The following is a 27,951-nucleotide window of genomic DNA, read 5'->3' as shown; positions in this document are numbered from 1 at the left end:
GACTTAGCTAGGCACAAATCATGTTTTTAATGCCTCAATCCAGAGAGATTACACCGAAGGCCAGAGCGGGTCCTCCACCATGATGCTCCGGCTTTCCCTGCTCTCTTCCAGATCCTTACACTTCAGAGATCAAGGAGAATGAGGAAATCCCTACCAGACCCAGAGCAGGGCCCGGCTGCAGCACTCTTGCAGGTCCCTGGGGACAGTCATCTCTGGAGAGGAATAATGTTGCAGCTGGGAAAGAAAACACAGACACAGGTCACGCTTGATGGCTCCATCCAGCAAGACCAACAGCTGAAGCAAGCTTCCTGGGCTTTTCATCAACACTTTTTCTCTTTTTAAAAAAACTTTATTTGTCTTTATTTTTAATGACTTATTTAGTTTATGTGCATTGGCGTGTTTGCCTGCATCTATGTCTGTATGAGGGTGTTAGATCCCCTGGAACTGGAGTTACAGGTAGCTCCAAGCTGCCATGTGGGTACTGGAAATTGAACAAAGGTCCTCTGAAAGAGCAGCCAATGCTCTTAACTGCTGAGCCATTTTTCCAGCCCCAAACTGTATTTTTCAATTTATTCACTGTGTACGTAAGAGAGTCTGAGAGCGTGTGCTACGAACAACTTGCAGCAGTCAGGTCTCTCCTTCCACCATGTGGCTACTGGGGGTCAAATTCAGGTCACTGGGTTCAGCAGAAAGTACCTTTACCTGCTGAGCCTTCCCACCAGCCCTTTTTCTTCCTCTTAAAGATGATGCTCAGGTAATAAGAGAACCAGACTCTTAGGAAACCTGAGGACTCACTGCCCCTTACCTGCAGCCTCATCTAAGGCTCCACCCACACTGTGATGTGAAGGAATGAAGCAGACCATTACCCCAGCAGCCTCATCTAAGGCTCCACCCACACTGTGGCGTGAAGGAATGAAGCAGACCATTACCCCAGCAGTCCTTTTCCTGCCCAGCGTGTGGGCGTCAGTCTGAGCTGGTGTCTCTCCCCTCTGCGGATCACCGTCACATTCAGGGGCTTCTGAAAGGCAAAAAGTCACTCTGGCCTCAGCTTCCGTAACACTCAAAATGGACTGAAGCTGAAAAGCCCCTTCCTGACCTATAAGAAATTACAGAGCATGGGCGCCTAGCTGGGCGGGTTCCTGAAGCTGGCACTGAGGGGCTGTGTGCAACTTCAAAGCACAGTGGCAGGGAGTAGAGTGATGATCTGAGTAAGAATGTCCCCCAGGTTCGTGTGTTTAACCCCTGGGCCCTATTTAGGACCATATTAGGACACAGCCCCAGGTGCTACAAACTGTCCCCCAAACCTACTCTAACTAGTACCAGTGAAATTTCTAAGACAAACTCTCCCCAACTTGGGAGGTACAGCAGCTCCTGCTGTTCCCCAGGAAAAGAAGGCAATTAATTTCCACTGTGAGGCACTCCAAGGCTGGCCTTGAGTGGCCGGACACCTGGTCACCTCCCTGCTCCACCCCCTGCCCTTCTCCCCATTCTCCTGGTTCTGAGCTCCAACATCATCCTCTGCTCTTCCTGCCCTCTCGGCCTCTGAACCGGCCTGAAGGCTCCTCTGGTGGCCGCCCTACCTGATCAACTTCTATACACACCAAGGCTCCGTCCTTCTGAACACTCTCCTTCAACCCCAAACTAAATCATGGACCCCATTGCTTTCCTCCAGCCCTCCTGTGCTGCCTTTTCTAACACTTGTCAGGGTGTGAAACTGCATGCCTAGGATTATTGATTAATGTCTGCCCCCATAATGTGCTCCCCATCAACGCCAAGGACCAGGACCGTCTCCTTTTGTTCCCTGCTGGACCCCAGCCCCCAGTCGGAAGGGAGCACACACAGGGGAGATATTGAGGGAGGGAGAGACACAGGGCTTTGATTTTTAATGTAAACATTTTTGCACAATGTGATTGTTTGTAAGATAAATAGGCATTGTATTTATTACTGAGACACAATTTGCACATAGAGTAAAGTATATGGCTCAGTGGCTTTCCTATACTCAAGAGAGTTATGAGCCAGCACCATCATCTAACTGCAAAATGTCTGCATCATCCAAAAGACCGCCAGCAGTCAGTTCCCATGCTCGTCCCTCCAGCCCCAGTAACCGCCAATCTCCCCTCTGTCTCTCTGCTTCGTGCATCTGCCCTTTAGACAGTTTCATTGAGTGGACGTAGATGGCCTTGTGTTACATCTTTCACTTTGAATCATGTTTTCAGTATCCATGTTGTAACGAAGAACTCACTACATTCCTATAGCTGAACTAGTTTATTATAAACAGTTATACTTAAAAAACAAACAAAAACAAACCAGTGTGCCAGTTTGGGTGGTGGCACACGCCTTTAATACCACCTGCACTTGGGAGGCAGGAGGATTTCTGTGAGTTCAAGGGCAGTCTGCCTGATCTACATGGCAAGTTTGAGGATAGCAAAGGATGTGTAGTGAGATCCTGTCTAGGACAAGTGTTTTTTTTTTTTTTTTTAAAGCACTATGGTTAACTTCTGTAACATTCTGAAAAATATACTTTCAACAGAGCACTGATCAGTGATCAAGTGCAGGAAAGAACTAGTTACCAAGAAAACTGAGTCACTCTGGGGTCCACAGCTCCGCATGTTTACTGTGCTGGTAGTGATGTAATTACATAGAGCTATCATAACTCCTAGGCCTGAATGCCGGAGAAGCTGATCTTGCTATAGGAAACTACACTTTAGAGACAGCCAATAGCACTTTGCTAGGAGACACACAGGCCTCCTGGAAGGTCCCAAGCTAGAAAATGGCCAGGAACTTGTTTGTATAAACATCCTCTTCCAGAATCTAACAGGAGTAACCAGGCATGGTGGCACACACCTTTGATCCCTGTACTTCCAAGGCAGAGGCTGGAGGATCTCTGAATTCGAGGCCAGCCCAATTACAGAGTGAGTTCTAGGACAACCAGAGCTACACAGAGAAAGCCTGTCTCGAAAAACAAAACAAAACAAAACAAAAAAAGAGCTAGGAGAAAAAGCTGAGAGGTGGAGGTGAGGGTGAGTGAGCCTGTTTACTCCGTCACAGACCTCTCAGATGGTGACAGAATGAATTTACAGAAACAGGACAAGTGGGCAAGGGCCGAGCAGAGAAGACCTTCTGGACAAGTTAATAACACGCCCCAACATCTTCTCACATGTCTCCCTTCAGGAGGTCCAATTCCCTTCTCCCAAACTGTGGGTCGGACCTAGCAACGCACTCCCAACAGGTAAGGAGACATGACTCTGTGTTTTGCATGATTGGGTTAAAAAAATAAAAAAGTCCTGTGGCCTCCTCTCAGCTCTCTTCATCTAAGGTAAGAAGCCACACAGTCAGTATCTGAAGCCTCAGGCCAACCATAGGATGAAGGTGGATTCACAGCCTCATTGAAGCCTTTGGGTGGCTATGGCTTCTGCTGACATCCTGGCTAACCCTCACAGAAGCCTCTGGGCCAGAACCAGCAGTGCTCGGTGGGGATGGCTAATCTTCTATCCATCTGGAGCAGTGGTTCTCATCATATGGGTCTTCAGAAAACACGTGTTTACGTTACAAATCATAAAAGCAGCAAAATTAGTTACTAAGTACAACAAAAATAATTTTATGGTTGGGGTCACCACAACATAACACAACTGTATTAAAGGGTCGCAGCATTAGGAAGGCTGAGAGCCACTGCTCTAGACAGACAGTGTCTGTGGTATTAGCCTGCAAAATGGTTTTGCACTCACTCTATAGCACGGTGTTAAAGGAAAGCTGACAAGGGACAAATGGATTCTTTTAAGCAATTCCAAAAAGGTTCAGAACAAACAGAACACCACCCACATACAAAGATATCTGGTATTAACAAAGGTGCCAGTTAATCATAATGCCAGTTAAGCATTAATCATAGTATATGCTACTGGGATAACTACTATCCACTTGGGAAAAAAGTGGGCTGGTAATGTGTGTCACACTAATTACAAAATAAATTCCAGAAGTATATGTGCCAGAGAAATAAGAACGTACGTCCACAGGCTGGAGAGATGGCTCAGAACGACATTAGACCAGTCAGGAGGGTTAAGATCATCCCAGGCTACACAGTGAGCTCCAGGCCAGCCTGGGATAGGCTGAGACTCTCAGTGGCACTCTCAGAGCCAGTAACCCTTTTTTAGGGGTGCCACCTCAGAAAGTACGCACATGGAGCTTGGCGGTGGTGGCGCACACCTTTAATCCCAGCACTCGGGAGGCAGAGGCAGGTGGATCTCTCTGAGTTCGAGGCCAGCCTGGTCTACAAGAGCTAGTTCCAGGACAGGCTCCAAAGCTACAGAAAAACCCTGTCTCAAGAAAAAAAAGAAAAGAAAAAAAAAAGAAGAAAGCATACACATGTACATATTGTCATGCTAGTGGGAAGCTAAAAACATCGTAGGGTCTTGAGAAGTCAATGACAGACAAGGAGGCTCCAATAGCAGCTGCAGGGGAACAGAGCCTGTGCCAAAGCGGAGAGACCTTCCAGAAGAGTTACTGCAAATAGGCACTGCACACAGACAAGGGATTTAGACAAGGTGACTGGGAAAAAACTCACCTGGTTAAAGACAAGTGCAGGAAAGGGGAGGAAAAGCCTCTCAAGAAGAGGGGTGCAACACAGACTACTCTTGAGGGACAACACTGTCAGCAGTGAGGAACCCATTAACATTTTCTGGACCAATGTTATGCCCAGTGCTATGAGTTGAACGTTTGTCTCCCTCCAGAAAATGCATATGCTGGGAGCCTAACCCCAGTATGATGGAGCAGGAAACTTCAGCTTCAGCAGGAGGTCATCTAGGGGGTGGAAACCTGGTGATGGTATTCGTGGTCCATCCACAGCAGACCCTCCATCTGCGGTATGCTCCTCTTGGACTTCCCTCCCCACCCCCTCTGCAGTTTGTGAAGCACCCAGATGCCAAGCCACCCCTAACTCACCCCCTCGCTATGCTGCACCACGCTGCCAACGTTCTGCAGCGACTGGAAGTTCTGGGTGTTCACAGAGCCAAACTCCACAATTTCATCATCCACTTGCAGGCCCTAGAGACAGGAGAAGATTAAAAATCAACCAAGAGGCTGAATGCGTTTCTGGTCACTTTTACTGCTCAACACACGGCTCAGTGACAAGGTCAAGAGCTCACTTCCTACAGGGAAAGAAAAGCAAGCTCAAAGTATAACTCAAAGGTTTCTACTCCTCATACAGGAAGGTGAGTGGATGAGTGGACCACCTCATCCTGGAGGTTTCTTCTAAGGCAGATATAGCAAATGGTGTCCAGGGTGCCCAGTGGAGGCCTTGAGGACAACAGGAAAAGCTCAAGCTGCCTTCTGGAGTTTCTGAGCCAGGTTCCAGGGCAAGAAGAGACAGGCTAATGTAGGCATATTTTTTAGACAAGACAAACATTTGCGCTAGAAGTCCCTAAACAGCAGGCACAGGGAAGAGGCCAGCCAGACCCAGCGCGGCCCTTTGATTTTAGATCTCAAGATTATCGACATCACTGCCCATCCCTTTCACAGACACCTGTCAGACTGGCTGCAGCTGGGCGCGCACTGCTACAGAAGCAGCTGGGACTGAAACAGAGCTAGCTGCAGCCTGCAGTCTGGGGACTTGATTTGCTTTTGCTTTTAAACTGTCTGCAGCACTAGGGACACAACCTAGGCAAGAGCTCTATCCTCAGTCTTCGTTCACGTTTGATTTCAAAACAGGATTTTCCTAAGTTGCCCAAACCTGTGACCATCCTTCCTCAGCTGACTGAGTGGTCAGGATTATAAATGTATGTCACCATACCCAGCAGTCTTGTGACCTTTTTTAATTTTTAAGTTTTTTGTTGTTGTTGCTATTTAATGTGTATGGGTGTTTTGCATACTTGTATGTCTGTACACCAGTTATGTGGCAGGTGCTCATGGAGGCCAGAGGAGGGCACTGATCTCCTAGAACTAGAGTTAGATGGGTGCGAACTCCATGTAAGTTCTGATGACCGAACCTGGGTCCTCTGGAAGACCAGCCAGAGATTTTAACCACCAAGCCACTCCTCCAGCCCCAAGTCCTGAGGGTTTAATGGTCATAAGATGACTTGTAGGATCTGGATTCAGAATCCAGTTCTGCTTCCCAGGAGCTGTGTGTGTCCTGGCTCAGGTTGCTTCAAGTTTGTGTGGCTTTCTTCACAGGTCAGATATGGAGAACAGTGGTACTACCCCAGAGGATGGCTGCAGTACTCAGGTTAAACACAGGCCCACACACAAACTCCTACACGAATATTCGTGACACACATTAGCTGACAAACGGACAAACAAGTCATGTCTATCACACAATGGGATATTATTTGGCCATAAAATGTTATGAAGCCTAGATATATGACTGAGCCCTGAATAAACCCTGAACACAGGACTGAGTAAAAGAAAGCAAACACAAAAGTCCACGTGCCACAGGACTGCCTTCCCATGAAGTATACAGAACAGGCACATCTGTCCAGACAAGAAGACTGGCAGTTGCCAAGTTCAGAGTGACATGTCTGGGACCACAGGGCTTCGTTTTAGGACCTAGGAAAATAGTGGGAGCTGGGCGGTGGTGGCGCACGCCTTTAATCCCAGCACTCGGGAAGCAGAGGCAGGTGGATCTCTGTGAGTTCAAGGTCAGCCTGGTCTACAAGAGCTAGTTTCAGCAAAAAACAAAAACAAAAAACAAAAGAAAAGAAAATAGTCAGAAACTGGCTGCAGTGTTGGATACACAGCTCTAAGCTACCCTGTTCCTTTAGTAAGCACAACCACTCAGTAATGCTGCAGAGATGTCTCCTCAGAACCTATCGAGGAAGAATTCATTTCAAGCTCTTCTTGTTCTTTTTTTTCAGTGTCCAGGGAAAATGGTTCCAAGAAGAGCGCCTCCTCTCTTCTGAGGCATGGACTGCCTTCTACACTGTGTCCCAGCTACCCCAACAGGTCTCCCTGAGTGCAGTGCACTGACCCTATGTACACCAAGCTCTGGCCAGCGCGTGTTAAAGGGATAGAGGAATTCAGGGCCACAGAATGAGAGAATGGGCTGGGCTTCTGGCAAGTCTAAGTCATAGCACTTTTAGAGGTAGGGTTAAGGGAGCAAGCAGGATTACCGCAATACTGGCTGGGGAGCCAGGACTGATACTGTTCACTCTGGCGAAGGCCTGGGGTAGGATGGGGTTGTTGGAGCCCAGCCTGCGGCTCATGGCCTCTTCTTGGGCTTCAGCCATGTCCCGGGCCTGCTTCTCCTTGTCCCGAGCATGTAGCTGGTGCAGGGCCTCCTCCACCTGCTTCATCACAGCCTTGTGATCATTCTGTAGACCTGGGAAGAGAACAGCATGTGAGAGGAAAGGGACGAAAGCTCAGGACACAAGACAGATGACATGAGACACCTGAGTTTGTTCACTGTGATGCTGTATCTTGCCAACATCTTGAGACTGAGAAACGCCCAAGATAAGTCTCTGGAAGTATCTTTAAGGGCATTTCCAGAGAAGTTTAACTGAGGAAGGAAGATAGTCCTGAATGCAGGCAGCACCATCCCAAGAGACTGAGGACCAGTACTCAAAGCTCTGCCCCTGAAGCAGGCACACTGTACCTGGGTACCTGAGACTCTCCACCAGGATGGACTGTACCCTCAACTGTCAGCCAGAACAAGCTCTTCCTTCTGAAGTTTCTTTTACCAGGTATTTTGTCACAGCAACCAAAAAAGTAACAACATAGCAGAATGTTTAACGAGTGTTCATTAGATGCCAGAGTCCAAGGGGCAGGCAAACCTGAGAACCAGACACAGGGCAGACCTAGCCTCACCTAGCGAGCTGTCTAGTGAAGAAAAGAACAGGTGATGATTGAATAAGTTAGGGCATCAAGAGGGCCCCTCAAAAGCAGCATAGCCTGCTAAGACCTGAAATGTGAGGACAAATTGGGTACATCCAGTTGCAACCATGCTATAAACAGGGACAATGGCAGAAGTCAGACAGAAGTAGGTGGCAGTGGGGCAGGATGCAACATCTGCAACCCCAATGCCTGGAGAGAGAGGCCGGAGGATCAGGAGGCCAGAGTAGGGTGCATGACACCCTGTCTCAAGAAAACAAAACAAAACAGTGAGGCTGAACAGCTGCTGAAAAGGGCGGGAGTGGAGCTCCACTGGCAGAGTGTGAGCACCCATAAGCCCCTGGAGCAGTGGTGGAGCTCCACTGGCCGAGTATATGTGACCATCCATGAAACCCTGGGGCTGCGGGGGGGGGGGCAGGGGGGAGCTCCACTGGCAGAGTGTCTGTGAGCACCCATGAGACCCTGGGGCGGGGGTGGAGCTCCACTGGCAGAGTGTCTCTGAGCACCCATGAGACCCTGGGGCGGGGGTGGAGCTCCACTGGCAGAGTGTCTCTGAGCACCCATGAGACCCTGGGGCGGGGGTGGAGCTCCACTGGCAGAGTGTCTCTGAGCACCCATGAGACCCTGGGGTTCGAGTCCCAGCACAGCATTACCCAGTCATGGTGGTACAGGCCTGCAATCCCAGCACTCAGGAACTCAGGAGGTGGAAACAGAAGGATCAAAATTTCAAGGCCATGCTCAGCCAAATATTGAGGTTAAGGCTGGGGTACATAAGAGCTTGTCTCAAACAAGTAAAACAACTTTCTTTTTATTTGTGTACTTTATGGATATGGGTGCTTTGTCTGTATGTACATTTGCACACCAGAAGAAAGCATTGGATCCCTGCAACTACAGTTACAGATGGTTGCAAACTACCATATGGGTGTTCAGAATTGAACTCAGGACCTCTAGAAGAGCAGCCAGTACTTTTAACCACTGAGCTATCTCTTCAGCCTCTTCTCTTAAATCCTCTCCAGGAAAAAAAAAGAAAGAAAGAAAGACATAAGACCCTAATAATTCAGTGTGGGGCAGGCAACTACTACCGGGCTCCTGCCAACTGACGCGGCTCCAGAGACAAATCCAATGCCGCCAAAGCTTTGATTTTTTTTAGAAAGGTCAAAAATTGAGGGCTTTAGCCGGGCGGTGGTGGCGCACACCTTTAATCCCAGCACTCAGGAGGCAGAGGCAGGCGGATCTCTGAGTTCGAGGCCAGCCTGGTCTACAAGAGCTAGATCCAGAACAGGCTCTAGAAACTACAGGGAAACCCTGTCTCGAAAAACAAAAAACAAAAAACAAAAAAAAAAAAAAATTGAGGAGCCGGGCGGTGGTGGCGCACGCCTTTAATCCCAGCACTTGGGAGGCAGAGGCAGGCGGATCTCTGTGAGTTCGAGGCCAGCCTGGTCTACAAGAGCTAGGTCCAGGACAGGCTCTAAAAGAGCTGCAGAGAAACCCTGTCTCAAAAAACCAAAAAAAAAAAAAAATTGAGGGCTTTGACGGGAGAACAGCCTCTAATTTTTCAGTGTTAAACACTAGTTCATAATGTTTAACCAGGGGCTGGAGAGATGGACCAGCAGTTAGGAGTACGGGCTGCTCTTTCAAAGGACCCAGGTCCAATGCCAGCACCACACAGATGCTCACAACCTTCTGTAACTCTGGTCCCAGGGGATCTCTGCGCTCTTCTGGCCTTTGCAGTTACCGGGACCACATGCTGTAGGTAGCAGGCAAAACAGGCATACATATAAATAAACATTGAAACTAAATGAAGACGCACTGTGCCGTCCATCAGGCCCTGCATGCACTGGCATCTCCCATCATTTGCCAGCCCACACCTGGCATCCACGGGTCACAGACTCTCCATCTCTGCAGGAGCTTTGACCGTGGGCTGTTTGGTTACCTAACCTGGTTTGTCACTGAGGAGCAAAGAAGAGGCCCTCAGGCATTACAGGCCTTGGGGACTCAGCCCACAGAAGCAAATGTGAGGAAAAAAAAAACAAAAACAAAAACAAAACTAGACTCCAGATCAGGAATGTTTAAAGCAGAGTTAATGTCATAGATGGTCACCATGACTAGAAAAGCCACATTGAGCAGTAAAGGCCACGGGGAGCCCCAGAACCTCCAGAATTGCCTGCATAATCTATATCCACCACACAGCTATGGCGGAGAGGAGGAATGACTTGATCGCTAACACATTACAGCTCCACTTCAGAATTCAAAAGGCTTTCATCTCCTGGGTAAATGTTTCTGCAGCAATTATTTCAAAACTAAGTTAAGCAGTCATAAATGTACCATGCGCACCCTCGCTGGTGACTAGAGGAAACTGGGGACAGAGCACATGAGACTGCATTATTTTCCCAATTTCAATGTAAGCTCAAGACTATTCCTTATGAAAAGTCCCTGTCTAAGAGTACAATAATAGTTTCTCAAAAGAACACTAATAAGAGGGAATTGTTCAACCATGTTCTTAACATATAATAAAGTCATTAAGAGGATATAAAATTAACACAGAGAGTAGAACAGTGTAAAAAGTCCAGAAATAGGCTAAGCCTAACTGAAAACCTACACTGGGACTGAGGTGTAGTTCAATGGTACAGTAAGTACTCAGCATGAGGTCCTATGCTCCACCCCCAGCAACGCAGAGGCACAAGCGCATACACACACACTGATGCATTTCAAATTAGTGGGAAAAGAATGGTGTTAAAACATGAAGTTAAGGGCCGGGCGATGGTGGCGCACGCCTTTAATCCCAGCACTCGGGAGGCAGAGGCAGGCGGATCTCTGTGAGTTAGAGACCAGCCTGGTCTACAAGAGCTAGTTCCAGGACAGGCTCTAAAGCCACAGAGAAACCCTGTCTCGAAAAACCAAAAAAAAAAAAAAAAAAAAATGAAGTTAATTATTTGAATAAAAATTTGCATTCCTCAAACTTCCCCAAGGTCCTTCCCCAAGGTCCTGCTAATAATGTGGAAGAGAGTGGGCCATATCACTTGGGGCTTAGAGGTCTAGAGTAAAGCCCAGAATTTGGCTCCCACCTGGTTGTCTTAGGGTGGTTTTCCTGTTCTCAGCATTTCCTGTTGTTTTAATGTAAACTGAGCCTTCTTGAAACCAGAATATTCAGGGTAAAGAGGATGCTCTGAGGTGCTCAATCATCGCACTGTGGCTTTAAGGGACCTTGCATCTTACTCTGCATCCTATTTTTACGAAGAAGGCCTCATTACCAAAACACTCTGCAGATGAAGCCAGAGCTGGGGTGCATTCAAAGGAAATCATTAAGTGCAAATGGCGGGCGATTAATCTCCTGGTGTAACTGGGATGGAGGACTAGTTATCTACCAGTGCCAAGAAAAAGATGCTCACATCCTCATTCCCAAAGCCGAGGCACACGTGACCTCATGAAACAAAACAGAGTGTGCAGGTCAGGTATAATTAAGGATCTTGAGAGGAGGGTTGAGCCCCAGGAGGGCCTGATATCATCCCAGGGTTTTAACAAGAGGGAGGCAGGAGGACCACAGAAAAAGATGAGATAACAGACCAAAGGCTAGAAAGATGTGATCACTACTTCTAAAGACAGAGGGTGGCCGAGAGCCAGGAGACACAGGTGGCCTCAGGAAAGACAAAAAATACACCCTGCCCCCAGTCTAGGGGGAGCCAGCCTTGCTGACACCTTGATTTTGTCAGTGAGGCCATCTGGACATCTCACCTCCAGAGCAGTCAGAGATAACATGTGTCTATAGCTTGTCAAGGCACAAACACAAGCCTAATGCCCTCTCCAGGTGCCATGCTCTGCTAGCTTAGGACAGTGAGGGCCTGCAGTGGACTAGGTCTGCCCAGCTTTCCTGGCAGGCAGGGGGACTGTGAGAGAAAAATGTTAATTGACACAAGACCCTTTCTGTCACCTGCCCTCTGGCTGGAGCACAGCCTGTGGGCCCTGAGGAAGAGGCAGAGACTGACTTCTGCTGACCCTTGTACTGCACGCATACTTCAAGGGTCCCCACTGAGCGCCAGTCCAGGTCTTTTCTGTTTGAATGGTGGGAGTCAGGTCACTACCCTAAGAAGCTGAATCTAATCTTCGTGAATTTGATGGGGCTGGTAAGCAATACTGGTATGGGCTTCCATGTAACTTCAATAAACTTCCCATAATGAAGTAAAGTTCCATTTCTTGCTTTTTGCTTTCTTGTACAGCCCAGACTGGCCTCAACTCCTGATCATTACAGCTGGGCACCACCTCGCCCAGATTGAACCAAGGTTTTGATTTTTGTATTTTGGGTCTCTTTGTTTGTTTTAGACAGAGTTTCTCTACAAACTGCTGTCATGGAACTAGCTCTGTAGGCCAGACTGGCCTTGACGTCACAGAGATCTGCCTGTTTCTGCCTCCTGAGTGCTGGGATTAAAGGTGTGCCCCACCACACCAGGCTTTGAAGCAAAGTACTTAAAATAGAAAACTAAAACCATTTACATGGAACTCTTCAGTCTACTCTAGTCCCTTGGTTCTCAGTCACGCAAGGGTGACAAGATATTTTGTCACAGCAGAAAAACTTCATAATGCTCAACACTAGTCATTCCCCTGTGTCTTCAGCACCCCCAGCACAGGCTGAGCCCCAGCCCCAGCAAGGGTCACTCACAGATGATGTTGTGCCTTGCTGTTCGGACCTGGTACAAGTCCACATCTGCCCGGGGATAGCCTTCACAGTCCACCAGCGGCTCGTTCATCCCAATTCCTTTTTGCTGGAGGAAAGACATGTGGTTAAAAGGTATCACAGGTAAGAACATCGTGAGGCAATTACCTAGTCCCTTGTCCTTCTAACTCATGACAAAAGTGATAGTAAGGGCCACAGAGTGATCTCTTTAGCTGTGTCCTTGCAGCTACCCTCTGCAGTGGGTACTAATGAAAACAGGGAGGCAACAAAGATGAGCCAGTGAAGAAAAGATGCCTGCCATCAAGAAGAACAATGAGTTCAGTTCCTGGACCCACACAAAGGCAGAAGAGGAACACAAATCCCACAAAGTTGTCCTCTGACCTCCATAAACACTCTGTCACCAACGCCCCTCACACTGTACACACATTAATAAAATGAAGTCTTTAAAATCATAATGCAAGTGGTGCATGAGAACAGTGCACACAAAGCAAAGACCCCGGGGCTGGACTGCAGCTCAGAGCAGAGCACCTGACTGCTATATGCAAGACCTTAGATTTGATTCTCTGCAGTATAAAAAAATTAATAAACAGGGCTAGGAATATAAGATGTATCTCAGCTGCTATAGTGCTTGCCTAGCATGCATAAAACCCTGGACTCCACCCCCAGCATTGCATAAGCCACTGTGGTGGTGAATGATGGGGAGACAGGAGGATCAGAAGTTTGAGGTCATCCTCGGTTACACAGTACGTTCAGTATCAGCCTGGGATACATTAGATCTTCTCTCCCAAACCAAATAATTAAAGTAACAACAAAACACTCAAAGAGCCTTCAGAGGTTCCCTTCCAGTCCCATCCCTGGCCTGACTCCTCCCTCTGCTCCCTCCCAGCAGCTGACACCTGGCTGAAGCCTTGAAGCTGAAGGGAGTAAACTCTAAAGAGATCCAGCTGGGGCCAGGCTTGGGCTCTTATAAATAAATAAATAAATAAATAAATAAATAAATAAATAAATAAATAAATGATGCGGCGAAGATTGGAAATAACCAAAAATAGTCCTTTTATAATTATTCAATTTTAATACAAGGGGAGATAAGGGAACTTACAGAACCAAGGGTCCAGCGAAGCTGAAGGTGAGCGCAGGGCAGCGCAAACGAACGGGCACCTTCCGGCTCCCCAATCCTATTTAAGGGGAATGCTACCCCGCTGGAGCAGCCACGCCCCTGAACGCAGGGATTGGGCCAGCTGCCCCAACAAATAAATAAATAAATAAATAAATACAAAGACAGAAGAGGCCTACCAAGATTCTTTCCATCACTGGATGGTAGTAGTCGCCACCAGAGAAAGAAACTAAGTGGCTGGGAGTTAGGGAAAGGGGAGAGCTTTTGTATTTGATATCCATTAGAGGTTCTGAATCTGAACATTGGGAATATATTCCCTATTCAAAACAATCCATCCATTTTACCACTTTCTAGTCAGCTGCACTGTGTTGACTCAGGCTGTTCTCAGTTCTCTAGCCTCAGCCTCCTGAGCCGCTGGAACTAGAGGCTCTGCCTAGGGCCTATTTTGTCTAGTGTTTATCTGAAGTACACTCTCACACTATAGCTCAGGTTGACCACATACTCATGGCAATCCTCCTGCTTCAGCCTCTCAAGTACTGGGATTACAGGCCTGAGCCACCACACCTGAAGTTTTTTCTGAAGTTTCCTACATAAATCAGGGAACAGAGCATGCTTTGCACTGAGGTGAGCAGGAGCTGCCCAGCTGCCTAGACTTGGATCTCAATTCCAGTTCTGCCATCCACAAGCTGGGCATCTTTGTCTAAGACACATTCCAAACCTCAATTCCTCAGCCGCACAATGGGAACACAACATTCCCCTGCTGAAAGACTAATACACAGACTTGAATGAATGCCTAGCAGAGAGCCAGGCCATGAAATATGGTGGACTGAATAGTGGCTCCCAAGTATGTCCACATCCTACTCCCCAGAACCACTGTGACTTTGTGAGGAAGGATGGGATCAAGCCAAGGATCTCAAGGTAAGCGGAGACAGGAGGATTGTGCCGGTTCTCTTCAGTTCTCCAGCACTCAAGGACAAAACTCCCATTCAGGGCTAGTTGTTACAACAAGTCTAGGTTTCAGGCTAATCTGGGATTAAAACAGTTGTAATACAACAGAATTCATATACACATAGCTGAACCACTGAAAATATACAAGCCCATGGTTTGCAATATGTTCAAGAGTTAATCACCCACCACCACAATCAGTTTTAGTACATTTACATCAATATCCTCCTAAAAAAGGAAAAAAAAAAAAAAACACAACAAACAACCTTGGACAGCCCACTCCTATAATCCCAGCATTCAGGAGGTTGAGGCAGGAGGATATGGAATTCAAAACCAATTTGACGCCGGGCGGTGGTGGCGCATGCCTTTAATCCCAGCACTTGTGAGGCAGAGGCAGGCAGGTCTCTGTGAGTTCAAGACCAGCCTGTCTACAAGAGCGAGTCCAGGACAGGCTCCAAAGCTACAAAGAAACCCCGTCTCTGAAAACAAAAAAAAAAAAACCAACCTTACTACAAACCAAAACCTTATCTCAAAAAAAGAAAAAAGAAAGAAAGAAAGAAAAGGAAAAGGAAAAAGGGGTTTTCTTAAAGACATGGGAGGGGCATGTAGAGAAAGCATGACCAAACTCCCTTAGACCCATGAGCAGACACTTGCATCCTCCCCTCTCCCAAACCTCTGGCAACCATTAAACGACTGTACTGGAGATGTTTTGAAACTATAGAAAAATGTCTGAGACTTATAATAAACATAGAGAGAAGATTTATTTGGGCTCACAGTTTTCAAGTTTCAGTACAGAACTGGACAGTCACATTGTTTGTATGTATGTAGTATGTATGTATGTATGCATATGTGTGTGTGTGTGTGTGTTATTTTGGACACTCAGTGTTTTTAGCTTTATGCACAGGCAGAACATCCACATGGAGGAAACCACTTCCATCATCCTGGGAGCAAAAAAAAGAAAGGACTGTGGCTCCACTACCTCTGCATGCTTCCAATGACCTAAGGTACCCCAGCAAGGACACACCTCCAATGACCTACGGTAACTACCCACCAAAGGCATGCCTCCAATGACCTACAGAGCTCCATCTCTTAAAGGTTCCACCATACCTCAAGAGCATCACCCTGGACACCAAGCTTTTTTTTTTTTTTTTTGGTTTTTCGAGACAGGGTTTCCCTGTTATTTCTAGAGCCTGTCCTGGAACTAGCTCTTGTAGACCAGGCTGGCCTCGAACTCAGAGATCCGCCTGCCTCAGCCTCCTGAGTGCTGGGATTAAAGGCGTGCACCACCACCACCCGGCTCGACACCAAACTTTTAATATTCAGGTCTTCAGGGGAGACTTCAGAGATTCAGAACAGGACATTGTTTACCCAACATGTGGCAAGCCAAAACAGGAAAATTACAAATTTGAGGCCAGTTTGAACTACAGAGTGAGTTCAAGCCTAGTCTGGATTTTTATCCAGATGTGTATCAAATAAACAAGCAAGGTGTAGTGGTGTCAACCTATAACTTAAGCAGGAAGATTGCCAAGAGTTCAAGGTTAGCCTGGGCTATATAGTAAGTACAGGGAACCAGCCAGAAGCACACAGTAAGATGTGTGAGAGAGAAAACATACAATCCATGGTGTTTTTTAAGTTCTTTATCACAATGTTTTTGAGGCTTATTTACATTATAGCATGACTATTACTAATTATAGTATGATTAATTCACTATTCCTTTTATTATTCCAAATAATAGCCCACCATATGGGTAGACTATATTTATCTGTTAACTGAAGAATAACTGTGTCATTTTCCACTTCTTGGATATTTTAAACAATGTGTATAAATTTTGGGAGGAATATATATTTGCAATATATGATAATTATCACATTGGAGGAATTGGTTTTTTGGGTTACATAACTGTTTAATTTTTTTTGAGAAACTGCCAAACAATTTTGGACAGCAGTTACACCATCTTACAGTTGTATGAAGTCTCCAATTTCTCCATGTTCCCCCTAAGATATTACCTACGTTTTCATTATACCCATCCCTAATGAGTATAAAATAGTATCTCGCTATGATTACATTTCCTTAATAGCTATACTTAGCATGTCTTGCTTTTAAGATTTATTTTGTGCATGAGTGTTTTGCCTCCAGGTACGCATGCAGACCATGTGCATACAGTGACCACAATAGTCAGAAGAGGCATCAGGTCCCCGGAAGAGGAGTCAGAGCTGGTTTTAAGTTACCACAAGGGTTCTGGAAACTGACTCCAGGCCCTCTAAAAGAGCAGCCAGAGCTCTTGACCACTGAGTCGTCTCCAGGGCCTGTTCCAAATGCGTTATGTGCTTATTTATCAACCATACATATTTTATTTGAGGAATGTCCATTTATATCCTATGTTTTTTGCTAACTTTGTTATTTACTTGTGTATTTATTGCTGTTTTTACTATATCCCAGGCACTAGCTTCTTATCGGATGACCTGCGACCACTGTCTCCTTCTCTTTTCACATTCGTGACTAAGCATTATGAAATGAAAGGTTTTATGTATTTTTTTTTATGAGTGACCTGTCTGCATGCATGCCTGCATGCATGCCAGACGAGGGCATCAGATCCCATTACAGATGGTTGTGAACCACTATGTGGTTGCTGGGAATTGAACTCAGGACCTCTGGAAGAGCAGCCAATGTGTTCTTAACCGCTGAGTCATTTCTCCAGCCCCAAAATGAAGTTTTAATATTTGTATCATTTTCCTTTCTCTTTACCTTACTTCCCCCCCCCCCTTCCCCCCTTCTCGGCAGGGTCTTACTACATAGCCCAGGCTTCCTACCAAGAGCCTGTCTCAAAAACAAAACAAAACAAACAAAAAAAAAAATCAGAAAAGATATTTGTTTGCCCTCAGCAATCAAACAATAAATTAAAGGCAATTAACATACACTATCACCTTATAGTTAAGAGAAAATAGTAAATAGCCTCAGATTCCATGTGCAATGTAATTATAAATTTCCCTCTTCTTATTTGGTTTTATCGCATGTGCATGCGTGCATGCGTATGAATGCAGGTGCACCTGTGCGTGCACATACGCATGTGCAGGTCAGAGGAAAGCTCCGGGGACGTCCTTGGGAACATCCTCTACCTTCTTTGAGACAGGTGTCTCACTGGCCTGGAACTCATCAACCAGGCTAGACTGGATGGCCAAAAACCCCGGCCATCGTCCTGTCTCTGCCTCGCCAGCTGGGATTACGAACGTGAACAACTATACACATGGATTCTAAGGACTGAAGTCAGGTCTTCAGGCTTTTGAGGGATGCACTTTACAAACAGAGCTATATCCCCAGTATCTCCTCTCCCCAACTCCACCGCTGTTAAGATAGGGTCTTGCTATTTCACTACATAGCCCTGGAACTCTGTGTAGACCAAATTGGCCTTGAACATGGGACAATCTCCCAGCCTTTGCCTTCTAAGTGCTGAGATTGCAAGTATACATCACCACACCCGGCTAAATGGTAAATAGGAGGCCAATACCAAAGAATCAAAAATGAGATGTTTGATTCTACTTGACCAACCCCGAGGGCTGAAACTAACTTGTGACTTTAAGCAAATGATTTCTCCTTTCATATGTATAAATATTAATATATATGAATACACACACATTTTTAAAAAGTGATTTGTTTGTTAACATGTCTGTTTTAAATGTATCCACGAGGATATGGAGTTAGAGGTGTCTGTGGGACATGTGGACTGTTATATAGTAGGGGCTAGATCAGAACTCCAGTCCTCATGATTGTGCAGCCAGTGCTCGTAACCACTGCACTCTCTCTCCAGCCCCTGACTTCACCTCTTTGAGCTTCAGGGGCACACACCAATTGAGCGGAGTAGCTGTGACAGTTACCTGATACAGCACACATAAAGTATGTATTGTTCAGGCATTGGGTCAGCACCTAGTAAGACGGTACCTAGTATGTGGTACTGTTGTGGACTATCAGCTTAAGCTGTGTCACATTGTTTCATGCTGTGGAACATCTGTTTAATGATGCAGAGATGTGTTGCTTTCTTTTATGTTCCATTTGTTTACCCTTGTGAAGCTGTGTTACCTTGCCTGCCTAAAACACCAGATTGGTCTAATAAAGAGCTGAACAGCAAATAGCTAGGCAGGAGAGGGATAGGCAGAGCTTTAAGGCAGAGAGAATAAACAAGAGGAGGGAGAAAAGGAGGAGAGGAGGATGCTAGGGGCCAGCCACCCAGCAAGTCTCAGAGGAAGAAGGAAAAGAAAATATATAATGAAAAGTAAAAAGCCCAGAATCAAAAAGTAGTTAAAGAGAAACGAGATAATTTAAGTTAGAAAAGCTGGCTAGCAACAAGCCAGGCCAAGGCTGGGCATTCATAAGTAAGAATAAGACCCCATGTATTTATTTGGAAGCTGGGTGGCAGACCTCCAAAAAGACAAAGAAAAAAAAAAGCCACATTTAACTAATATCCACAACATGGCACCTCCACGTGATGCATCATTCTATTAGTCCCATCTACCCAGCCTATCCGGGTCTGATTTTGACTCCCCTTCCTCTACAAAGTGACTTGTGATTTTTTTAAACATTTATTTATTTATTATGTATACAATATTCTGTCTGTGTGTATGCCTGCAGGCCAGAAGAGGGCACCAGACCTCATTACAGATGGTTGTGAGTCACCATGTGGTTGCTGGGAATTGAACTCAGGACCTCTGGAAGAGCAGGCAAGGCTCTTAACTGCTGAGCCATCTCTCCAGACCGTGACTTGTGATTTTAAGAAAGAAAAAAAAAAGGAGGAAGACAAGTCAGAGAACCTGACCACCGCTGCCACTTCCTAACCTGGCAAGCATTTGCTCCACTCTGGGTCTCAGTTTCTCCTTTTTACAGTAAGAATAATGCCCTTTACCTGTCACTCAAAAGCAGTCCTTTGTGGCGCTGCCAGGAGTTTTCCTGAAATGCAGAGTCTGTTCCCCACCCCAATTAGAAACTGTATTTTATTTTATTAAATTTTTGAGTCCAATATAGCCCAGGATGGCCTCGAGCTAACTATGTAGCCAAGGATAACCCTGAACTCCAGATCCTCCTGCCTCCACCTTCCAAGTGCTGGGATTACAAGTAAGGCTGCCTCTCCTGGCTATAGCCTACCTTTTAAAAGGGGCCCAGTTAATTCTCACTGATGACGTTTATTACGGCCCAATGAAAAGCGGGTGGCAAGGCACGCCAAACCCGGGAACGTTACCCATGGACGGTGGCCGTGGTGACTATCATACGCCTCAGCAAATACTCTATCTTTGTGAGCATGAAGTTTAACTAATGCTTCAGGCCTGTCATGATGGCACCGGCCTGTAACTCCTGCACTTGGAAAGCTGAAGCAAGCTCACGAGTTCGAGGCCAGCTTGGGCTGCATTTAAAAACAAAGTTAAATGCTTCCGAAAATGAAAATAAGTCCCACGTCAAGGGGCTTTTAAGGGGTAACGGATGGAAAGCGCTTAGTTAGTGCTGAGCAGACACCCCTGGGCCTCGCGTCCGCAAGCCTCGCCGTCCTCTCCGCCCGGAGCCCTAGCCACACTCACGCTTTCCAGGACGTCGTAATTAGCTTTAATCTGCGCCTCGATCTCCTCCTTGCGGCGCATCAGCTCCTGGATGTCGCTGACAGCGGCCGCACGGGCCTCGGAGGACTCTGCCTTACGCGGGGCTTCCTCACCAGACATCGCGGACCACAACCTGCAGCGCCGGACGCTCGGTTTCCCGGCTACGGACGCCGGCAGAGACGGCGACCACGGATCCCTCCGAGGGCCAAAATTCCCAGGCAGCGCTGGCGCGCCGGGAAACGTATAGAGTGAAGCTTGATCACCGGAAGCTCCAGCTAGATAAACCACGTGGTTTGCCGATGACTCGGCAGGCACGTCTGGAGGCACGGACAACCTAGCCTTTTCATGCTCTCACTTCCCAGCTGATTTTCTTTCTTTTTTCCTTCCTTCCTTCCTTTTCCTTCCTTTCTTTTCCTTCCTTCCCTTCTTTTTTTCTCTTTTTCTTCTTTTTTTTCTCTTTTTCTTTTTCTTTTTGGTTTTTTGAGTCAAGGTTTCTATGAGTAACAGCTCTAGCTACCCTGGAACTCACTTTGTAGACCAGACTGGCCTCAAACTCACAAAGATCCGCCTGCCTCTGCCTCCCAAGTGCCATTACCACCCGACCCCTTTCTTTTCGTTCTTTCAAATTTTTTTCAAGACAGGGTTTCTCTGTGTAGCCCTGGATGTCCTGGAACTCACTCTGTAGACCAGGCTAGCCTCAAACCCGGCGATTCCCCTGCCCCTGCCTCCTGAGTGCTGGAAGCTACCATGTCCAGGACACCCAGCATCCCTGTGACACTGTCCTGCTGTCCAACCCAGTTCTTCACACAGTGCAAAGCCCTTGAGCATTTAAAAAACTGCTTTTCGGCATTTTGGGTTTTTCAGTCACGGTCACCTATATCAAACTCATGTAGATGAAGGTGGTCTTGGAACTTTTCACGTTTTTCAGAATATTCGACAATTCTGTGCATGCAAACAGTCATATGCCTGATCCACCTCAGCACTCCTCCCATTCTACCTGAGCCTGTCCTCTTCACACCTTCAAATCCTCATTTTTTCCCTTTTTAAACAACTTACTGACTATAATGGCCTGTAGTTGTGATTTTTCTTTGGGTCCCCTATCAGCATCCAAATAAAGACGTGGAGATTTATTAATTACGAATCTTGGCCCTTTGCTAACTTGGGCTTGTCCCACTAACTCTTTTAACATAATCCGTTTCTATTCATTTACCTTTTGCCTTGGGCTTTTTACCTTCCCTTCAGTACGTCCAACTTTCCTGCTTCTTCCAAGTCTGGCTGGCCCCGGCATCTTCCTGTCATCTTTCTTCTTTATTGTCCTGAGTCTAAATTTCTCCTCCTCCTTACACTCCCTGCCTACATGTCCCACCTCCCTTGCTTCCTCCCTTGCTATTGGCCATTCAGCTTTTTTTATTAGACCTCATAGGTGCCTTGGGCTGACAAGGTAAAACACGTCTTTACATGGTTAGACAAATGCAACACGGGAGCTGGAGAAATGGCTCAGTGGTTAAGAGCACTGACTGCTCTTCCAGAGAACCCAGGTTCAAGTCCCAGCACCCACATGGCAGCTCACAACTGTCTGTAACTCCAAGGTCTGATACCCCCACACAGACATATATGCAGGCCAAACACCAATGCACATAAGATAAAAATAAATTCTTTAGGTAAAAAACAATGACATCTTGAATTTTGCATACAAATGGATGGAAATAGAAAACACTATTCTGAGTGAGGTAACCCAGACCCAAAAAGATGAACATGAGATGTACTCACTCATAATCGGTTTCTAGCCATAATTAAAAGACATCGAGCCTATAATTCAGGATCCTTGAGAAGATAATAAGAAGGTGAACCCAAAGAAAAACATATAGTAATCCTCCTGGGTATTGGAAGTAGACACAATCGCCGGGCAAAAATTGGGATCTTGAGGGTGGGGCGAGACGGGGCCAAGGGAAGATGGGGAGAGAAAAGCGTGAAGGGGAGAATGGGGGGAGCTCGGAGGAATGGGATGCTTGGGATACAGGAAGGGTGGATATGGGATCAGGGAAGCATATATCTTATTAAGGGAGCAATCGGAGGGTTGTCAAGAGACTTGACTCTAGAGGGGTTCCCAGGTTTCCAGGGAGACGCCCCCAGCTAGTTCCTTGGGCAGCTGAGGAGAGGGAGCCTGAAAAGGCCAGTTCCCATAGCCATACTGATGAATTTCTTGCATATCACCATAGAACCTCCACCTGGCGATAGATGAAGAAAATGACTGAGCCCCACATTGGAGCACCGGACTGAGCTCCCAAGGTCCTGATGAGGAACAGAAGGAGGGAGAACATGAGAAAGAAAGTCAGGACCGTGAGGAGTGCGTTCACCCATGGAGACGGTGGGACAGAACTAACGGGAGATCACCAACTCCAGTTGGAATGGGACTGATGGAACATAAGACCAAACCGGACTCTGAATGTGGCCGACTGTAGAGGCTGACTGAGAAGCCAAGGACAATGGCGCTGGGCTTTGATTCTTCTGCATGGACGGGCTCTGTGGGAGCCTTCTCAGCTTGGTTGATCACCTTCCTGGACCTGGGGGGAGTTGGGAGGACCTTGGTCTTAACATAGAGTAGGGAACCCTGATGGCTCCTTGGCCTGGAGAGGGAGGGAGGGGGGTAGGGGTGGAGGGGAGGGGAGGGAAGGGGGAGGAGGAGGGAAGAAGATGGAAATTTTTAAATAATCAATAAATAAGAAGTTGAAAAAAAATAAATTCTTTAAAAAAAAATGCAAGGGCTGGAGATAGGATACTTGGGCTAGGCTGGGTTCACTGCCTAAACAACATTAATGACTTGATGTCTCAAGTGCTGGGGAAAGTAACTGTTCTGGTTGTCCTTTGTATACGTTAACGCAGTCTTTTGCCACCCCTTCCCACCCCCACTGTATTGGGGTATAAAAGTGCATGGAAAATTTAACACAGGAAATCTCAGTATTCACTAGAACTCCTTCCCAGTACTCTCCTATGCTTCTGCTTTAGTATTTCACTCAGGTCTTCGTTCTCTTTACTTATTTTTCTAATCCCCATGCCCCTTCCCTGGTAAGTGGTATCCTTGTTAAAGCTGGTATCCGACACTATTTGGAGCCAGGCATGGTGGTGTGTATATATATATACATATATACACATATATATACACACATACATACATGCATATATACATATGTATGTATATGTATATATGCAAATATATGTATACTTATAAGAAGAATAAGAGTAACTCCCGCACTAAGATGATGTTGTAATTACATAAGAGAATTTCCTTACTGAAAAGCAACAAATGCCCTAGTTTTGAAGGGATCATGGTTTCTGCAACCACCTTGCAAGTGATGTTGAGTTTGAAAAGGTCCAGGGCGGTATGAAGAAGCAAATGTAACAATATGTAAGGCAGGAGAAAGGTATGTGGATGTCTATGCAAACTGCCTGGCAAATCTTCTGAGCTTTGAAATGTACCCAATAACAAGGAGAGGAGCCCCACCAGAGCCACCTAAAACCAAGGCTGGTGTCTAAAAGACTGTGTTATGCTGTTACATCAGTGTGGCTATGATCAAGAAACCTTTGAATGTCCTGTCCCTTTCTACTGCTTGGGTAGCTCTCAAATCCATCATTGCCTTCATTGCTACTCCAGTCTGCAGCACCACATCTTCCCTGTTGCAGCCTGTCAGTCGACTTATTATTAATCCATCCCCCACAGAAGCCTGAATAACCTTTCTAAAGGGCACCATTACCATGTGTCAGTCAAAAGCTTTCAATGATTCTCTGCCTCTTCTCTTGCCTTTCCGGCCTTTCTGGTCTCTGTTTATTTCAGGCGCTCAGTCTCCCTCCTTCCTCCTGACCTCACGCTACTAGGATTCTAGCCGTACTGAGCATCTAGCAGTCTCTAGCACTCAGGGGCTTAGTGCCTGATCATCCCTTTCTCAGAAGAGCATCTCAGGCCCGACTGATCAGCTCCTCCCCGAATGTCTGTGCCTGGTCCTCTCCACTCGGTGTGGTATGTAAATGTTGGCCCCAGCTGTACGTGTTTGGCCTGGATTCTCAGAAACTTGTGGACAGAGCCTTGTTTACCGTTAGGTGTTTGAGCAGGGTTGTGATAGCTGCAGCGGAGAGGGGGAAGAACCAACCATTGTTCCTTCACCTGGCTGTTGGGTTCACAGCCTGCACTGCCACCCGACCTAATAAAACTTGTGTCTTAGGAAGCTGCCAAAATCCAGAGGAGCCTGAATTGCTATCTCCTCTATGTAACTTGTTTTTCTCACGTTCACTTCAGAACAAGAGAGGCCAGGAGATAAGGGAACTGGAGACAGACAAAGACTCACCCTATCCGGATCTGTGGGTCAGAATTGGCAGTCTGTGGTATTTCTTTCACCTCGGTCCTGGTCCAAGACTCCATCTTCTCTTTTCCTGACTTCCTTTCTTTCTTTTGTTTTTGTCTTTGTTTTGTTTTTCGAGACAGGATTTCTCTGTAGCTTTGGAGCCTGTCCTGGAGCTAACTCTTGTAGACCAGGCTGGCTTCGAACTCACAGACATCCGTCTGCCTCTGCCTCCTGAGTTCTGGGGTTAAAGGCCCACAATACCACCGACTGGCTTTCCTGAGTTTCTTAACAGTAAAAAAGTGAGATTTCAAGAGCCCAAAGGGTAGCAGATTTGTGCAAGTTGGTGCCCAAAGAGTTTTTAAGAAATTAGAAAGAAAAAAAAAGGGACTAGGAAGATGGCTTCGTGAGTATAGTGCCTGGCACAGAAGTGTCACATGAAAGTGCCCATGAAAGGTCGGGTGTGAACATGTGTTCATAACCTCAGCGCGGGGAGGACACAGGCCTTTGGAACCTCTGAGCTTTATGTCCAGCCAGAATAACAGTCAATGTCCTCCAGGCTTAAAGAAGAGACCCTGTCTCAAAAAATATGGTGGCCAGGCAGTGGTGGCGCAAGCCTTTAATCCCAGTACTGGGTGGGGGTCAGAGGCAGGTGGATCTCTGTGAGTGTGAGGCCAGCCTGGTCTACAAGAGCTAGTTCCAGGACAGGCTCCAAAGCTACAGAGAAACCCTGTCTCGAAAAACAAACAAACAAACAAAATATGGTGGCGAGTGACAGAGAAAGACACTGGACTCTGACCCCCCCCCCACACACACACACGCGCGCGCACACACGCACGCACGCGCACACACACACGCACACACGCACACAGAGAGAAAAGATATGAAAAGAGCCAGGAATGTAGTGCAGTCCTGTAATCTCAGGACTTTGGAGGGCCAGGTGCTTAAGGTAACCCTTGACTATACAACAAAAAAAGTATATATAAAAATTATATAAAGAAAAGCATAAAGTCACTCCATATATATGTATATATGTGTGTATATATGTATACAGACATGTGTGTATATATACATATATACATATATATGTGTATATGGATACTTTTTAGAAGACTGTAGATAAGATAATGTCTTTGGTTGTTTATGGTTAAAGATTGATAAAAGATTACTAAATTTTTAAAAACTTCCTTTTTACTTTTTTTAACTCTTAATTAGATATTGTAATGATTCAGCCACACAAGATGGCTGACACTTCCTGGTTCCAGGGTCATGCACGAGTGGACAAGCCCTCAGGCAGAAGTGCCTAATGGTCCCAGGAATCTTAAAGGACCCCACATGACCCACGTGCAGCATGGTTGCATCATCTCCGTATGACGCAGCTGTGTGAGCCCTTGCACACATGCGTGAGCTCTGTCATCTGCGTATGATATAACCATGCAATTCCCCTGGGCATATGAGCTAGGCAGCCCTTTTAAAAGCTGGAGGCGCCATCTTTAGCACCCCCCCTGCACACCCACCTCACTAGGCCTGCACACGCCCCCTCTAATAAACTCCTAAGAGAGTTTGTTCGGTGTTCCGTGTTTTCTTCTCACTCGCGCCAGGTAATTTTACATGTTTTCTTTCATCTTTTAAATTAACTTTTATTATTTCTGTTCTAAACAAACTTCACTTCTCAAAAGAAGAAAATCATTTTTTTTTCCGCCCGGCGAAAATCAATTTCTTATGTCGTGACAGCTTGTCTAAAACACATACATGTATACATGCACATACACACACACACACACACACCAGATAGTCTGAAGGAGGAAGGGAGAAGAGAGAAGAGAGGCACACATTTCTGGGCTGATTAAGCAGGTATTTTCAGTATGGAATAATTCAGGCCACATGTTTGTTTATATGTGCTTTTTCCATATCTAACCAACTTCAGTAAAAAACACTATCCTATTTCCCAATATTTAAAATGTACAGGCCGGGACAGTGCCATTAATGGCAGCACTCGGAAGGCAGAGGCAGACAGGTCTCTGTGAGTTTGAGGCCTGCCTGGTCTACACAGTGAGTTTCAGGACAGCCTGGGTTACACAGTGAAACCTGTCTCTAAATAAATAAAGAGCGAGCGAGCTTCAGTGGCATCGAGTATAATGACAGTGTAATGCAGCCACCACCTTCCTCTAATCCCACTATCCCTGAAGGAAACACTACACTCACAGCAGAAGCTCCTCTCCTTGTTATTTGTCCTAGGCTTTGGCAAACAGAGTTGCTGACTTGTCTATCCGAGAGATTCATTTTGTTGTTGTTGTTTGTTTGTTTGTTTGTTTTTTAATGGAGTGGGTTAGCTACTTGTCATGCTGATGCAACAAAACTCCTAACAGAAGCAGCAAAGCTGCAGTTCACACTGGGTCTGCAATCAAGAAGCAGGGGGCAATGAATGTTGCTGCTCAGCTTGTTTTGTCGGCCTACGGAATGGCGCTGCCCGCATCCAGGCTGGGTCTTCCCATCTCAGCTAACCGACTCTAGGTAATCCCTCACAGACGGACCAGAGGCTAGCATCGTCCAGACAATTCCCCACAGGCATGCCTGAGGCTTGCCTGCCCAGTGACTGTAGGCCCTGTCTTACTGACATCAGTATTAACTATATCGAGGCTTTTTGCCAGTAATGCAACCTGTTTTACTTTAGACAAAAATTTATGCAGCCCAGAGTGGCCTTGAACTCAAGATACTTCTGCCCCAAGCCTCACAAATTCTGGGATTATAGGCAACCACGACTATTCCTGGATACGATATCAATATAACTTTCATCAACAGATCCCACAGGAACTTCTCTTCAGTCTCTGGAGCCAAGCTTGGTCCATGTCTCCACACCCTAGATCTGACAGCTAACTCTTCACAGTCCCAAACGGCTCTGCCCTCTGTGTCACCCTCTTGGTTTCTAATTCATTTGAGCTCAAGTGCGGGTTTACTGGCCTTCACACCCCTCTCTGTGTAAAGATCCCAAGGCGACAAGACCACCAGAAAGAGGAGAAAACAGTATACAGGGGTTGACACAAGCTGGAGTCTTCAGAGAGGTAGGAGCCTCAATAGAGAAAATGTCTCCATAAGATCCCAACAGTAGAACATTTTCTTAATTAGTGACTGACGTGGGTGGGTCCAGACATTGTGGGTGGTGCCATCCCTGGGCTGGTGGTCCTGGGTTCTATAAGAAGCAGTCTGAGCAAGTCATGGGGATCAAACCAGTAAGCGGCCCCCTCCATGGCCTCTGCATCAGCTCCTGTGTCCAGGATCCTGCTCTATTTGATCCTGGCCTCACTGTCTTCGATGATGCGCAGTTGCTGTGCAATGTAAGCCAAAGAAACCCTTCCCTCCCCAAGTTGCTTTGCTCATGGTGTTTGGTCACAGCAACGAAAACCCTAACAAGGACAAAGGTAAGGACAGATGAGCCCCATCTCTCCCCATTAGTATAGACCTCTCAACTGCTGTGAGCCTCAGTTTCCCCATCTT

General features: G+C 46.5%; 1 protein-coding gene across 1 annotated transcript; it reads right to left on the bottom strand.

Moving 5' to 3' along the window:
* Positions 1 to 8: 8 nt before the first annotated feature.
* Positions 9 to 20,403, bottom strand: Psmd9 (proteasome 26S subunit, non-ATPase 9). Its single transcript, XM_038346111.2, has 6 exons — positions 20,105 to 20,403; positions 12,470 to 12,572; positions 7,098 to 7,306; positions 4,936 to 5,037; positions 930 to 1,018; positions 9 to 234 (listed from the first exon to the last, which is right to left on the bottom strand). Exons 1-6 carry the CDS (start codon positions 20,240 to 20,242, stop codon positions 207 to 209), a joined length of 669 nt encoding a protein of 222 aa, XP_038202039.1. The 5' UTR covers positions 20,243 to 20,403; the 3' UTR covers positions 9 to 206.
* Between the last annotated feature and the right edge of the window lie 7,548 nt (positions 20,404 to 27,951).

The sequence above is a fragment of the Arvicola amphibius genome, chromosome 10, assembly GCF_903992535.2.
Source record: "Arvicola amphibius chromosome 10, mArvAmp1.2, whole genome shotgun sequence".
NCBI lineage: Eukaryota > Metazoa > Chordata > Mammalia > Rodentia > Cricetidae > Arvicola > Arvicola amphibius.
This window is presented reverse-complemented; position numbering and strand designations above follow the sequence as displayed.

Excerpts from the sequence above, each read along its gene's own strand:
- Psmd9 (XM_038346111.2), bottom strand. The coding sequence starts at position 20,242 with ATGTCTGGTGAGGAAGCCCCGCGTAAGGCAGAGTCCTCCGAGGCCCGT. Across the intron at positions 12,573-20,104 it reads ATTACGACGTCCTGGAAAGC|CAAAAAGGAATTGGGATGAA; the intron begins GTGAGTGTGGCT and ends TCTTTCCTCCAG. Across the intron at positions 7,307-12,469 it reads AGCAAGGCACAACATCATCT|GTCTACAGAATGATCACAAG; the intron begins GTGAGTGACCCT and ends TTCTCTTCCCAG.